Raw genomic sequence first — 14673 nt, forward strand, 5'->3', positions numbered from 1 at the left:
TTAGAATATTACATGCAAACAATAAAACAAGGATTGTACATAGAACAATATCGGACCTCTGGAAAGTATAAGCATGCATATGTACTCAGTACTTGGTTTGGGCCCCTTTTGCAGCAATTATTGCCTCAATGCAGTGTGGCATGGAAGCTATCAGCCTGTGGCACTGCTGAGGTCTTATGGAAGATCAGGATGCTTCAATAGCGGCCTTCAGCTCTTCTGCATTGTTCGGTCTCATGTCTCTCATCTTTCTCTTGGCAATGTCTCATAGATTCTCTATGGGGTTCAGGTCAGGTGAGTTTGCTGGCCAATCAAGCACAGTAATCCCACAGTCATTGAATCAGGTTTTGGTGCTTTTGGAAGTGTGGGCAGCTGCCAAGTCCTGCTGGAAAATGAAGTCAGCATCCCCATAAAGCTCGTCTGTGGAAGGAAGCATGAAGTGCTCCAAAATCTCCTGGTAGATGGCTGCGACAACCCTGAACTTAAATGAAGCACAGTGGACAAACACCAGCAGATGACATAGCTCCCCAAATCAATACAGACTGTGGAAACTTCACACTGGACTTCAAGCATCTTGCAGTGTGTGCCTCTCCATTCTTCCTCCAGACTCTGGGTCCTTGGTTTCCAAATGAAATGCAAAAGTTGCTCTCATCAGAAAAAAAGACTTTGGACCACTGAGCAACAGACCAGTTCTGTTTTTCTTTAGCCCAGGTAAGACGCTTCTGACGTTGTTTGTTGTTCAGGAGCGGCTTGACAAGAGGAATATGACATTTGAAGCCCATGTCCAGGATCCGTCTGTATGTTGTGGCTCTTGATGCACTGACTCCAGCCTCAGTCCACTACTTGTGAAAGTCCCCAACACTTTTGAATTGCCTTTTCCTGACAATCCTTTCCAGGCTGTGGTCATCCCTGCTGCTTGTGCACCTTTTTCTTCCACACTTTTCCCTTCCACAGCACTTTGGGAACATTCAACTTCTTTTGCAATTACCTTTTGAGGCTTTCCCTCCATATGGAGGGTGTCAATAATGTTTTTCTGCACAACTGTCAGGTCAGCTGTCTTTTCCATGATTGTGTTTCCTACTGAACCAGACTGAGAGACCATTTAAAGGCCCAGGATCCCTTTGCAGGTGTTATGGCTTCATTAGTTGATTAGAGTGGGACACTTTGAGCCTAGAATATTGAACCTTTTCACAATATTCTAATTTTCTGAGATTGTGGATTTGGGGTTTTCACGAACTGTAAGCCATCATCATCACAATTATGACAAATCACGGCTTGAACTATCTTGCTTTGCGTGTAATGAGCCTATCTCATATATTAGTTTCACCTTTTAAGTTGCATTACTGAAATAAATGAACTTTTGCACGATATTCTAATTTTTCGAGTTTCACCTGTATATACCCCTTCACAGTGTTTTATGTGTGTTAAATCTTTACGTTGATGGCGCTAAAGCAATATGGAAGTTAGTCTCTGCATTTAACTGCTACCAACATCAACGCCAAAGCAATAGCCTTGGCTGACTAAATCGTGCTTTTTTGTTTTTTTGTCTCACGTCCTTCTACAAGAACCACATAAAGTTTTGTAAGTTTTCAAAGCCTCGGGATTACTACGAAGAAGAAAAAAAAAATTGCCCTGACCTCGGACTTTCCTGCTCCTCCACCGCCAAGAATTACCAAGTAACTTATCGGGAAAGCAGGATCGTTCTGCATCGCCGAACTTTAAAAGGCTTGATATTAAGATTTCCCAAGTCCAGGGAAATGAGCTCTCCTACCTATTGTCAAGCCAACCAACCAACCGCCCTTCCCACCACAACCAAGCCACGGGCTCCCCCATCAAAATAACAGCTTTCGGCTTGGCCCAGCACAGTCCCGCCTCCCAGAATCTTGGACACCGCCTAAATCGCTCCTCTTAACCACGGCGCCGAAGGTTGTAGGTGGCCTCGGCGCCTGAAAAAATCCGTGCCCTAAGACTGAGGCGCTTACGAAGGGACGCTAGGAAGCTTGCACGAGGCTAGTTTGATGAAGCAATTCCGGCGTTCGCTACCGCCATCTACGAAATGAGGACCCCCACCGCTCGCGCCCGGCCGGTCCCGCGCGCGCGCCCTCGCGGCCTTCTCTTGGTCTTTTCCTTCCCCCCCCATAACTCGGTGCAGAGGTAGCGGTGTAAGTGGCCGGACTCGCGCGGACAGAGGCCGCCGTTTCCCCTGCCTAGAACCCACCGAGTCTTCTTCCTGGTGCCTTCCCATCTTCCACTTCTTCACACACACGCACGCGGGCGCGCGCAACTCTCACGGTGAGGGGAGAAAAAGTAAAGAAGAGCGGTTTCGGGAAGACGGTTGAGTACGGCAGCGGCGGCGGCGTGTGTGGGGGTGGGGTGAGGTGGAAGCGTGGGATGTCCGCGCGTTGCCAATCACGTGGGCGCCGAGCACGCGCCCGCGGTGTTGCGGTCGGACCTTCAAGGATCAATCAGGTTGCCTAGGATCGTTGGGCGCGCGCTGACAGGTGCGGTCCGGGTCGGAACTGGCCGCGCGCGTGCGGGCGGGGAGAGAGAGGATGCAGGCGGGCGGCGGGAGGGAACGTGAGAGACAGGAGGTATTGGAAGACTGCCTTTGCCTTCCCGGTGGGACGCGTTTTCCGCCTCCCCGACGTCTGTCCCCTCTGCCGTCCCGTCTCCTCGGCTTCCTTTTTCTCGCTTCCTCCCTCCCCTCCCCTCCCTCCGAATCCCGTAACGCGTTGTTCTTCTCTCCCTCAGTAAGCGATGCCCTCGGCCACCAGCAGCGCGATGGCGAGTAGCGGCAGTAAAGCGGGCAACGAGGCAATGGTAGCGGCGGCTTCTTCTCAGGCAGCGGTTTCGGGCGGCACTACGAGTTCGGTGCAGACAGAGGCCATGAAGCAGATTTTGGGTGTCATCGATAAGAAGCTGCGTAATTTGGAGAAGAAAAAGGTACGGAGGCTGGGTCTGTCTCTCTCCCGCTCTTCCCCCCCACCTTTTCCCGGGAGTTGTGAGGGTGGGAATTAACGTTGACTGGAGCGAGTGGCGGTAACTGAGGTGACTTTCCCTTTCCTTGCGCTTCCCCGCCTGCTCTTTTGTTTCTAGTCGGAGGGGCGGCGTTTTTTTCAAGTCTGAACGCGCTTTCCGCGTCCTTTCGGTTTTCAAGGGCTGCTTTTCTTCCCCCTCACCCTCCCTCGCCGATCCAAACCGGCTATCCGGAGACTTGATCTCTCGCCCTCCCCCCCACTTCGTACTCTTTCCCCCCCCCTCCTTTGCACATGGAGCCGGCCCGGACCCAACATGGCGGCGGCGAGAGGCAGCCAGGCTTCCCGGGGAGGGAGCCTCATTGTGTGAAAGGCTTCTTGCACAAAGGCCCGGCTGTTTGTTTGCTCGCCCGCCCGCCCGAGTCGCTCAGCCCTCGCTATCCGTGTGGGTGCACGAGCGCGCCTCTTCCTTTCTCCCCCATTTTAGTTGGTCCTTCCTCTCCGTGTGGAGAAGCAGACGCGGCGTGAAAACGCTCCCTCTCCCTCGGCCTCCCTGAAGATTGGGGGGGGGGGAACGCCCCTGTGAAAGGAAGTGTTGAAACTTTCGGCATGTTTTATTAAATGCTTTTCTTTTTTAGTTTACTTATCGCCGAACGGTGGCGGGCCGCATCTAGACTTAATGAAAAGAAAAGATCCGAGTTGCTATCTTAAAAAGAGCAGCGTTATTTATATGTTACCTTCGAAACGCTTAGATTTAGCGGTACGAGGTGCCTTGCGTCCTTTTGTCAACATTCAGGCCCTACGTTGCTAAGGACGAACCCCCTAGGCCAGGGATAGGGAACTTTGGTTCTTATATATGTCCTACATTTGTATATTAAAGAGTCCCATTCAAGTCAAAAATTGATTTCCCCCACAGCTGAAAAACCAGTAGGCCAGGGATGGGGAACCTTTTCTGGGTCACTCAGGAATTCTGGGAGTTGAAGTCCATAAGTGACAGAAGAGCCAAATTTCCCTACCCTGACCATGAGTTTTGCTCCCAAATCAGTATTTATTGGAACAAACTTTATAATAACTCATGTTGGCTTTATGAATCTTTGGTTAAAATTTGATACTGACTGCTCTTACAAGAACTGGTGAAAAGGGGTTCTGATGTGATGTGCTAACACTGATCATTTCTCCCCCAATCACTATGGGCATCACTCTGAAGGGGATGGGGGTAAAGTCACTTTAGAAAAGGAAATCCTCTCTTGATTCTTTTTTTCTTTATTCCAAAAGAATAGAGATCCCATGGAGCAGTGAATGAAGTGGTATTGTGAAAAAGAGGGGAAGGAACAAAATTCATCCTCCCTCAGTTTCTGCTGGTTGAAATACTCTGAATGGAACTTTATTTGCTACATGCTCCTACCACTAGATAGAAAAACCACAGTCTGTGGAAATGTTCATTAAACAGTTAGTTAAGTGATCACAAAAGAACTGTACAAGTATTTTAAATATCTTGCCAGGTGTTTCTAAAGTGATAGGAAATGTAAAGAAAGCTGTGATGGAAGAGAAGCATGCTTCTTAGTACATTGCTGTATTATGGGGAGTATAATAAATGACTTTAAACATTCAACTCATTGAAAAAATAGCTTTTATGTTTATGTATTAAATACTTGTTTGAGCAAGACTTGCTTTCATCTAAATATGTGTATAAAAACCAATAGATTTTTATATGTTGCCTTTAAGTCCAGTAAATGTGAAAATGTTTAATATCCTTTTTTGAATTAGTAATAAGAAATCCATATGTTAGGAAGTTATTTAGACTCATTTTATGCAAGTCTTCAATTTTTTAAAAACTCACTTCTAATCTTTGTACCAATTCTGCCTTTTTCAAAAGATCATAATAGCTTTGGGGCTATTTTATCCTGCTTTTGCAATAAGATTAGAGTTTAGTACACTATGCAGAACTGCTGCTTTATTTTAATCTTAACAAATTTATTAGGACTCTACTGTACATGGCCTTGAATTTATTTCAATAAAATTGCTTTGTAGTACAAATGCGGCCCATGTTAGTGATTCATTAAATTAGGTGGGTTTTCCTTGGATCGTATAACTACTTTAGTTAATTGCACCTAATGTTGCTTTTACATTGAGGTGTTCTTTTCAGAATCAAGCCCAAAGCATTATAAAATCTTAATCCTTCTCTACTTGATTTAAGAAATTTAGTTTTGATTTAAGATTTGTAAAGGAAATTTTGTTGCAACATATAAAATCTATTTTATGATAACTGCTAGGGTATTAAAATTTTAGATTGCAGTATTCTGGTTGATACCATATTTACTTAAGTAATTTCTAAAAATACTGCTGATTTTGAAATTAAGGTATCTGCTCTTTTTATGCCTAATATTGAATACAAATTTTTAAGCATTCCAGCAAAGATCTTAACTACAGAAGTACAGGTTTGAATGTAATGTTAAATCATACTAAGACAAGCATGGCATCTAATCTGTGCGGTGATCCAGATTTTGCTTCTATTTTTGATTAATCACAATTTAGTGGGTCATTTGAACCAAAGCAGATTTCAAAATCACAATTATGGTAATAAAAATAAGCCAAGTTCAAATTGTATTTTATAACTCATGTAGGTTCTCATAATAATAGTAGCAAAACAGGAGTTTGCAGTCTGCAGATGATTTTGTTTAAGGAAGGGAGTCTACCATGAGCATGGCAACCCAGTTATACAGAGTTTGTTCTTATAATGCTAAAGTAAAATTGTGAAGACTGTCTGGTGTCCTTCAGATTATATCTTCGAATATAATATGTGGATCTAGTGTTAGTAATCCAGAATATCTTGAATAGCCTTCTCTAGCGCTTCAAAAATGATGGAATGTCATCCAGGTGAGGGATTTTGCAAACTATATTACCAGGTTAATGAAGGCTTAACTAAAGTGTGTCAGATTGCCTGTATTCAGCTTAAACTCTGTCTCACTTACATTTGGGCAGAATCAAAGAGATCTGACATTGCTATAGGTAGTCACAAAATTGGAATGTTTAATCTCCACAAGAATCCATTTTCAAGAATATCCTATCTCAGCATACATGTAGTGATAAAATCTTATGAGTGCTGAAATGATACCTAAAATGATTTTTACAAATTTAAAATGGTAAGACCATCTGACTGCACTTACAATGTCATTAAATACTATAGATTGCATTAGCTTTGATCTGGAAATGCCAGTGATGAAACTGGACAAGGCATATTTTAATAACTTCCTCAAATTAAACTTATCAGTAATGCAGCAGAATTTATGTCTAGATGTCTGTTAAAAATATTAGGAATACATTTCTGCTCGTATGTTGAGATCTCTGGATAGGGGATACCCAGTATATGTGTGTTTAGCAGTAACCTTGCATCAGATAAAAAAAATATTTGTTCCCAAAGTAAAGTGTCCTTATAAAAGCTAGTTGTTGAGATTTTACTTCTGAGCTTCTGGTTTTTAAAAAGCAAATATTTAGTATAATAATATTTAGTATTTCTCACCCAGTGGAGGGGAGGCTTACATATACCAAATGACTGGTCCACAGAGTTCCCCTGTCTGGGTTGTATTATGCTTATGAAACATTATGTTAACATATGCAGTAATGAACTACTATCCCTGGTTGAGTTTTGGTATATGTAAGCCTTCCTTCCATTGGCGAAGAAGCACTATTTTAAAGAAACAGAAAATAGTAAAGTTATGATCTTCAGTATTTTCTTGAAAATGAGAAGATAAATGCAAATCCTGGATAAAATAATTTTGCAGATAATTTTATTGTGTAATCAAATTAATGTGTAAAACTAATACTGCATCATATACTTATACTGGTCTTAAAGCTAAGGTTAATTTTTATTGGATATTGTTATGCATTGTAGCCAGGTTTACTCCAATAACTTAAGTATTCCTAGTGTTTTGCTAGATAGATGCAAGTTATGCAGAAATTAGTTAAATTCTTTATAAGTGATTTGTATCTTTAAAAGGTCATTTCTGCATATTAGTCTATTTGAGAGTTGATGTCTGATTAATTTGGGACTGAGTTGCTATGAACCAAAATATATTAGTGATAATATTGCAGATAGCTGTTGTTTATTTTTCCTATTTTGTGAACATCAGATGACATGCACAAAATAGATATTACAAAGTAATATAATGTTAACATTCCCATTGAGTTACATCTTTATTTCTAAATTTCTGGAAAAATATGGCATTCATTCCACATTAAAACAGTATAAAGAAATAATTTACTTTGTAAGGGGTTTTTTGGGCAGATGGAAATTGACAATTTTGTAGGCATGCCTGAATTACACTGTGCCTAATAGTTTCCTAGAACTATGAAAACATTGTACTGTGGTATAAAATTGACAATAGAAATATTACAGGAAGCAAATGATGCATTCTGACACAGACTAAAGGTTCAAAATACCTTGAATATTGCAAAGTGTTGAACTTTTTAGGAAAATTTTTGTGATCTACAAATTAGCAACCCCCCCTTGCTTCTTGCAACTCAATAATTGGCAAGATGTACAAGAAAATCTTTAAAATCAGACAAGCTAACACTGGGAACAATTAGTCCATTGCACTTCCTGATATTTAACAATTTTGTTTTAAAGGTCATAATACAAACTTTGAACTGCCCCCGAACTAGCCAAGAAGTATAGTTTTTTTTTTCTGAAAGAGTAATTTTAAACTTTGTAATACTGCAATTCTCTAAAATAATAAATATATGTACCCAATGCCCCAACAAAATGAAACATTATATTTGGATTAATGTTTTGTGGTTTGGGGGTGATTTTGACAGATAGCTCAATCCATAGGCTTAACCCTTGTGACACGAAATTTCTGACCATCCACTGGGATATTATAGCCCATACTTTAAAAATCCTTGTTCTAAAGAGTTATAAAGTTTGAAACACCTACAGTGGTGAAAGTATGTGAATCTTCTGTAACTAATTGTAACCCTGCAATGTTGGTCACAGTTTCATTTAACTATTAAAGAGGAATTCTGGTTAAACAAACAGTATAATGTGCCATGTCCTTTTTGAACATGCTAAGTCAATGTTCCGTGTTTATGGAGTGGTGTGGTGGTGTATACAATATGGTATGATATAATATGGAAAGCTCAGGGATATTATCTCTAGCATGTATTTGTGGGTCTTTTCCTATTAAAAATACTGTGCTCCATAGCATAATTTTATAGAACTAAATCATGTCTCAATCAGAAGACATTTCTGCAGACCTTATAAAGAATTGTTGATGCCTGTGAGGTTGGGCAGGATTGTCTGACAATGTACAAACATTCTTCCCAGGAATAATCCAAATTTTCCAAATAATAAGGCATATGATTCCTCAGTAGAGAATACAAAGAGACCATACACAATCTGCAGGCCACTCTTGTCAGCATAAATAAGGAAAATTTTGAGCAAGAATAGCATGCATGGAAAGATACCAAAAATAAAACCTTTGTGCTCAGGAAAGTTCTTTGCTGCCCATCTCAGATTCACCAAGGCCTGCCTGGATGATTCAGTAGACTACTGAATTGATCTTTCTGGAGTTAAAAGGAAACAATTTATACCATTGAAAGAAAGAAACTAATTCCATTATGAAACATGGCAGCATGGAATATCATGACTGGACAGGTTGCAGTCATTAAGGCAATAATGGATTCTGGATTGTACAAAATTCTACACAAAAAAGTCTTAGTCTCTTAATCTATTAGCTAAAGCTTAAACAACATGCACAATACAACATGAAAACAACCCTAAGCACCCAAATAAACATAATTGCTGGAGTAAAACAAGTATTTTGAAATGCTTAAGTCAAAGCCATGGCCTAGATGAAATATGCCATGATCTGAAGGGAGCAGTTTATATAAAAAACAGTCCTAACATAGCAAGAGATTGAAGCCATTTTGTAAAGGGGACATGGGCCAAAATACCTACAGGAAATGTGAAATGATTACTTCTAAATGAGGATCCTCAATTATTGAATCTAAAATTTCATATACTGTATTTCATACCCAGTTAATATTTGCTCAGTAGGTTTAGTGAAGACAGGTCACAGTGCATTGCTTGGGTGGTGTTTGTTTAACCCTAATCTGGTTTTTTTGATAGAACTTGGATGAAGTTCAGTTCATACTGTAGGCTACAGTTCTACAATATTATAGAATAAGGAGAAGACTAACAAATGTTTGTTTCTCAGTAGCAGTACTAACTAAAGATCTAGATGGCATTGTCACTCTCAAACTTCAGAAAATTGAGTTCAGAAGGATATTTGGAGATTGAGACCCGGTCTTTGGGTTCTTATAACTATTAGTTTTAATAACAATGTTAGCTTTGTAGTTATTTTTTTCTGTCTTTTTTATATTTCATTTTATGAATTTGTGTTTTGTTGTTTTCTAATTTTAATTATATACCATTATGGGTTCTTATGGTGTGAAAGTATAAAGTAGAATACATTAATAAAAAGTGTTTTCAGTTGCAGTCATCCATTGCAATCTATTAAACAAGGGTTGAGAAATATATTTATTCTAATAAGTCTTAAGGAACAATGATTTCAAGAGATATGCAAAAAATTTTCCCAATTTGAAATGTTTGAGTACTCAAAATACTCTCTTATGGGTCCATTAACTGTTTTCAATTTAAAACAATCTGTTCTTAATGGTATTCTAACTTTACTGGTGCTCTTATTTTTAATGCTACAAAACACAGGAATATTGGCAGTTTAGATTGTTTCACACACTTCTAGTAATAGTCTTAAAATATATGAATAAAAAATTCCAAGCATCTTAGAATTTTTCATCTAGATGTTAATAATTGATATTTTTTTATTAGAGAATTCCTGTTTTGGAGGTGGATGGGATGGTACATATTTTGAAGGATTTTAACTTTCTGAATATAAGAACATTTATTTAAGTGCATACAATTAGAGATACTAAAAGCATAGAAATGATGGGAAATATTTTTTCAAATAATTACTGATGATAGAATATTAATATACTTTATCCAGTAACTGACCTTGGGCCAGTCAATCTCTCAACCTAATCTACCTTACAGGGTTCTTGTGGAGAAAATAAGAGGAGGAAGATGTGTTGGATGTTTTGACAATATGTTTAAGTTATTTTTTTAAATAATAAAGGCAGGATAAAAATAATAATTAAAAGGTTTGTTGTAGCTTTAAAATATTCTACGATTATAAAATTATTTAAGTAGTAATGAACAATAAAATACAGAACAATATTCAGGTAGTCCTTGACTTATAACCATAAGGGAGCCTACCCATGATTGACATAATTCTTGATAGTCATCAAACAGGTTGTTTGTTTGACTGACCCAGTTTTATGATATTCTTTACAATAATTGTTAAGCGAATAATAATTGTTTAGCAGATCAATGGTTTGCTATGGGTGTGATTTTGCTGTAAATTGGAAGTAATTGGTGGTTTTTAGCAAAACTCAAAATGTGATCATGTAAATATAGGACATTACAAGCAGTATTTACTACTACAAGTAGTAAATATAGGACATTACAAGCAGTAGTAAATACAGCCCATTTGCCTGCTCCTGAAATTTGGTTGTATGACTATGGGGGTGGGGTGCTGAGGTGACTGTCAAAACTTCATAAGTAGCTCCCACGTGGGTGTGTTACAACTTTTAATAGTCACTGAGCAACTATGTGTAAGTGTAGAACTAACTGAGAATTGTGTAGAATCGTGGAATGCATGTTGGCTAGTTAAGCAGGTGTGTTGCTATCTATTCAGTTTTATGTCAAGAGGGCAGTAGTTTGATTTAAAGAATGGGAAGGAGAAAATATATTGGTGCTGTACAGTGAAACATTTGCTGCAATTTAGTACTATTACGTATCTGATTACAGTAGTATCGGTACAGTACAGTATTACAGAGTTCAACAAATAAGAAAAAGTAATCTGCAATCTGCTAATTCTAGTTAGCCTGTGAAAAATTCTTGAGAATACACTTGTGCAGAAACAATGACATTCCTCTAAGGTTGAAGTTTTGCAAAAATTTCTTTTTTCCTTTTTAATTTTTTATTAAGTTTATCAAAGGATACAATACAAAAAAAGGGGCTAGGGAAAAAAGGTTCAACAAAAAATCAGGACATACAAAAAGAAAGAAAAAGAGAAAAGGGAAAAAAGTAACTTTCAACTTTCTTCTGTACAGATATAAAACAGATTAACCTCTTACTCTAAAAGTCCAACAGTAGTTTCAAAGTTGGACAAGGTCTATTATGTAATCACAGAATAGATAGACATCAAGTTAATAACCATTTGTTTAGTGACTGAAGTTACAGTGGCACTAAAAAAAAAAAGTGGCTTATGACTTTTTCACATTTACTATCATTGCAGCATCCCAATGTTTGTGATCAAAATTTGGATGCTTCACAGCTGGCATGTATTTATGATGATTGCAGTATCCCAGGGTCATGTGATCAACTTTTATGATCCTCTGACATACAAAGTTAATGGGGAAGCCAGAATCACTTAGCAGCCGTGTTACTAATTTAACAGCTGCAATGATTCATTTAAGAGCTATGGCAATAAAGATCATAAAATGAGGCAAAACTCACTTAACTGCCTTGCTTAGCAATTGAAATTTTGAGTTCAATTGTGATCATAAGTCAAGGACTAGCTGTGGTCAGTTTTTTCTTTCTTTGCTAATTGATTAGCTTTACAATTCATTTTCCATTGTATAAGTTTGTAAATTCTTCCCTCAGAGCGTATTGGTGCTCTCTGAGCTTGTTTGTTTTCTTGAAGTTTCATTACCCTAACTACTGTAGTAACATCATCAGTGCTAGTAAGGAGTGCTGTGTGCTGTCAGTTTATATTCTGGTGTCTTGCCTGTCTGTGTGGGTAGGGATTCTTCGAGCTGTTTAATAATGGCTCTTTGGCAGTTTCTTGATTGGGGTATTGCTTACTTAACTGTTGGTCTGAAGTTGATCTTGGAGTTAATATATGCTGATCTGTGTGCTGATTAGTAGTAGAGAGGTGCTGGAGTCTTTTTCTCTTTTGGACTGGTTGATTGTCTCTTTTGCATAGTCAATAAATGTTAATGTCTATGTGACTGATTTGTCAGACCGCCAGGCTTCTAGAAATTCCCTAGTATACAGAACTTTCGCTGTTGTCATCCATAAAGTTCTGGGTTATTTTCAACCTGTTTATCTATTAAACCTAAAAGGAAAAGCTTTAGTTTCAGTGATCAGGTGTTATACCAAAGGTACATCATTTTATAAACATTGTTTCAAATTATAATTCCATTATTAATATTCAAGGTAAATTTTAGTCCTTTACATATTCTTCTATTGATCAAAATTATATACATATTTTACCCATTTGATCATATAGTCTTCAGTACTCATTTTCAGGAAAAATGTATACGTATTAGCAATAACATGTTATCATTAGTACACACATTCAACTCAAAGTCACTTTACTCATTTGTAAAATCAAACTCTCGTCCTGTTTAAATCTTTCTGTCACCTGATCATAAGTAAACCATTGGAAAAAGTGGTCTTCAGTTTCTTGTTTTTAATTTAGGTTCTCCTTGAAAAAAAGTCAATATATCAGTATAGGTCAATCACGATTGTGAAGAATTCCTGACATGTACAATGTTTGAAACCTTTTACAAAAAGCAGTTAAATTTATATAGCATATGCATCTAAGATTATATTTTTTTACATGCAGATCAAAAACATGTTAATATTGCAATGTATTACAACCTGGAAAATCATTCTGTAAAATGCCAGTATATCTGAAATCTAGCTAATGTCCATATAGTAAGGATCTGATAGAATCAGATTAGCTGTTACCTCTGTAACATAAACAATTTGACACAAAGAATGCTTCTATTTTGGAGTTCGGCTTTAGTTGAAAAGATTGAAAAAGATGAATCTGAAAATTGGGCAGGAAAACCTTTCAGCAAATATGAATGATAGCAGCCCACATCTATTCATTCATTTATTTATTTATCTTATATTTCACATGGTTCATATTAAGCCTCTTCCCATCAAATCATAATAAAACCAGAACAATTACAAGGTGCCAGACCAGCCTGCTGTCAACTTCCTGGCTCATCCCCCATTGGCAGCCCTCCAAGATAGACCAAACTTGGAAACAAAAGACATGCAAATTAATACTACTTTTATTACAAGGTTATGGTGATAGAATGTTGTAAGTCTAAATTTCTATTTTCTTTATTTGCATAGAACATGGGAGGGTCATGTCTGATACACTTTCACAAATTACTGCTCTATTATCTTAATTATGTGTCTTGCTTATGTTCTTTCTTTACTCCCATCTTAGTCCAGTGTTTAGGTGTCTTCACGGCCTTCCAGACCGTCCAACCTTTTAGTTATCACATTTAGGAACTGCCCATCTCCCTCATAGAGGGACTTTGAGCATTGTACAAATAAGGTATTAAAACATAAAAACTAAATATAACATTTAAAATACTGTCGAGGCAAGGATAGTTAAAACCAATACTAAAAATTAATTAAAGGGCATGAGGAGGGCTATTACGTTCATTTGTGAGTCCCAAGTGAGGTGGCAGAGTCAAGTCTTCAGATATTTTCAAAAGGAAAAGTAAGTGATGAGCTGCCTTATCTCTGTGGGGGAGAATGTTCCAAAGGGTGGAAGCAACAGCAGAGAAAGCTGTCTTCCTGGACACTGCCAGTCAGAATTCTGTAACTGACAGGGTCCACAGGGTCTACCTGACTGGGTGAGAGGAGCTAACGTGAAGGGTTAAAGAGTGGGGGGGGGGTCCTTCAAATTTCAATTGGGGGTCTATTCTCAGGCCTGAGGTAGCCACAGAGAAGGTGCATCTCTGAAGTCCATTGCAAATGCCCATCTAAATAAATTAGCATGATTCATTTTTACTATTTTTCTTGTTTTTTTTCCCTTTTTTAGAGATTAAACAGTTCATATGTAATGGAAATAATGTAAATGTGTAGCAATATTCAGTTAAGAAAGGTACGGTAATAACTAAATTTGCCTTTCTCCTAAGTTTTTATAAAATTTATTGTGCTTTGTCCTTTTAAATAGAAAGATTGAGAAACTCTGATTTTCTGATGCAAGACATTTTCATCTAATTCTGTTAAACTTACAATTTTTAATTGTAAAAGTTTTATCTTGTTTACAGAGCAAACTTGATGATTATCAAGATCGAATGAACAGAGGAGAACGCCTTAACCAAGATCAGTTGGTAAATATTTTTTTAAATAATTTCTTGTAATTTTATGAGAATTTTACAACTTTAGACTGTATTCTTTCATTTTATTGTAGCTGCTGCAGTCTTGTGAATAACTGGCCCTAACCATTGTGCTTTTTCATTATGTACAGTATCATATATATGCTTTTCATTGTATTCCTATTATTTTTTATTTGAGCCATGGTGGTGCAGTGGTTAGAATTTAGAAGAACTTTAGTGTCATTGTACAAGTACAGCGAAACTGTGGATGCACCCCAGCAACTGTTCACAATACAGTAAAACCAAAACACTTAAAATTAAAGATAAGAAAAATAGAGTACCCATGTCTCCATTTGCAATTTGAGAGTACAGTATCTACGAATATACACAAAATATACATCCAACACTGACTGTGATGCTTTGCCGAGTATGGATTGTACTGTAATATATTATTATACATCTGAATGAGGTATTGAGATTTCACATCTTT

General features: G+C 37.9%; 1 protein-coding gene across 15 annotated transcripts in view; it reads left to right on the forward strand.

The window, feature by feature from the left end:
• Positions 1-1882: 1882 nt before the first annotated feature.
• Positions 1883-14673, forward strand: part of CAPRIN1 (cell cycle associated protein 1) — a 42348-nt gene continuing 29557 nt past the window's right edge. For 5 of the 15 annotated variants that reach the window (XM_026706969.2, XM_026706962.2, XM_087921327.1 and 2 more), the window contains exons 1-3: positions 2069-2289; positions 2749-2940; positions 14136-14198. In XM_026706969.2, coding sequence (XP_026562754.1) covers positions 2755-2940; positions 14136-14198 — 249 coding nt within the window. In that variant the 5' untranslated portion in view covers positions 2069-2289; positions 2749-2754. Of the gene's footprint in view, positions 2589-2748; positions 2941-14135; positions 14199-14673 lie in introns of all 15 variants that reach the window. The other 10 variants (XM_087921323.1, XM_087921329.1, XM_026706952.2 and 7 more) reach the window with 8 other exon arrangements.

This window comes from Pseudonaja textilis, chromosome 1 (assembly GCF_049901715.1).
Source record: "Pseudonaja textilis isolate UNSWEBS1 chromosome 1, rPseTex1.2, whole genome shotgun sequence".
In the NCBI taxonomy this organism is placed as follows: Eukaryota; Metazoa; Chordata; class Lepidosauria; order Squamata; family Elapidae; genus Pseudonaja; species Pseudonaja textilis.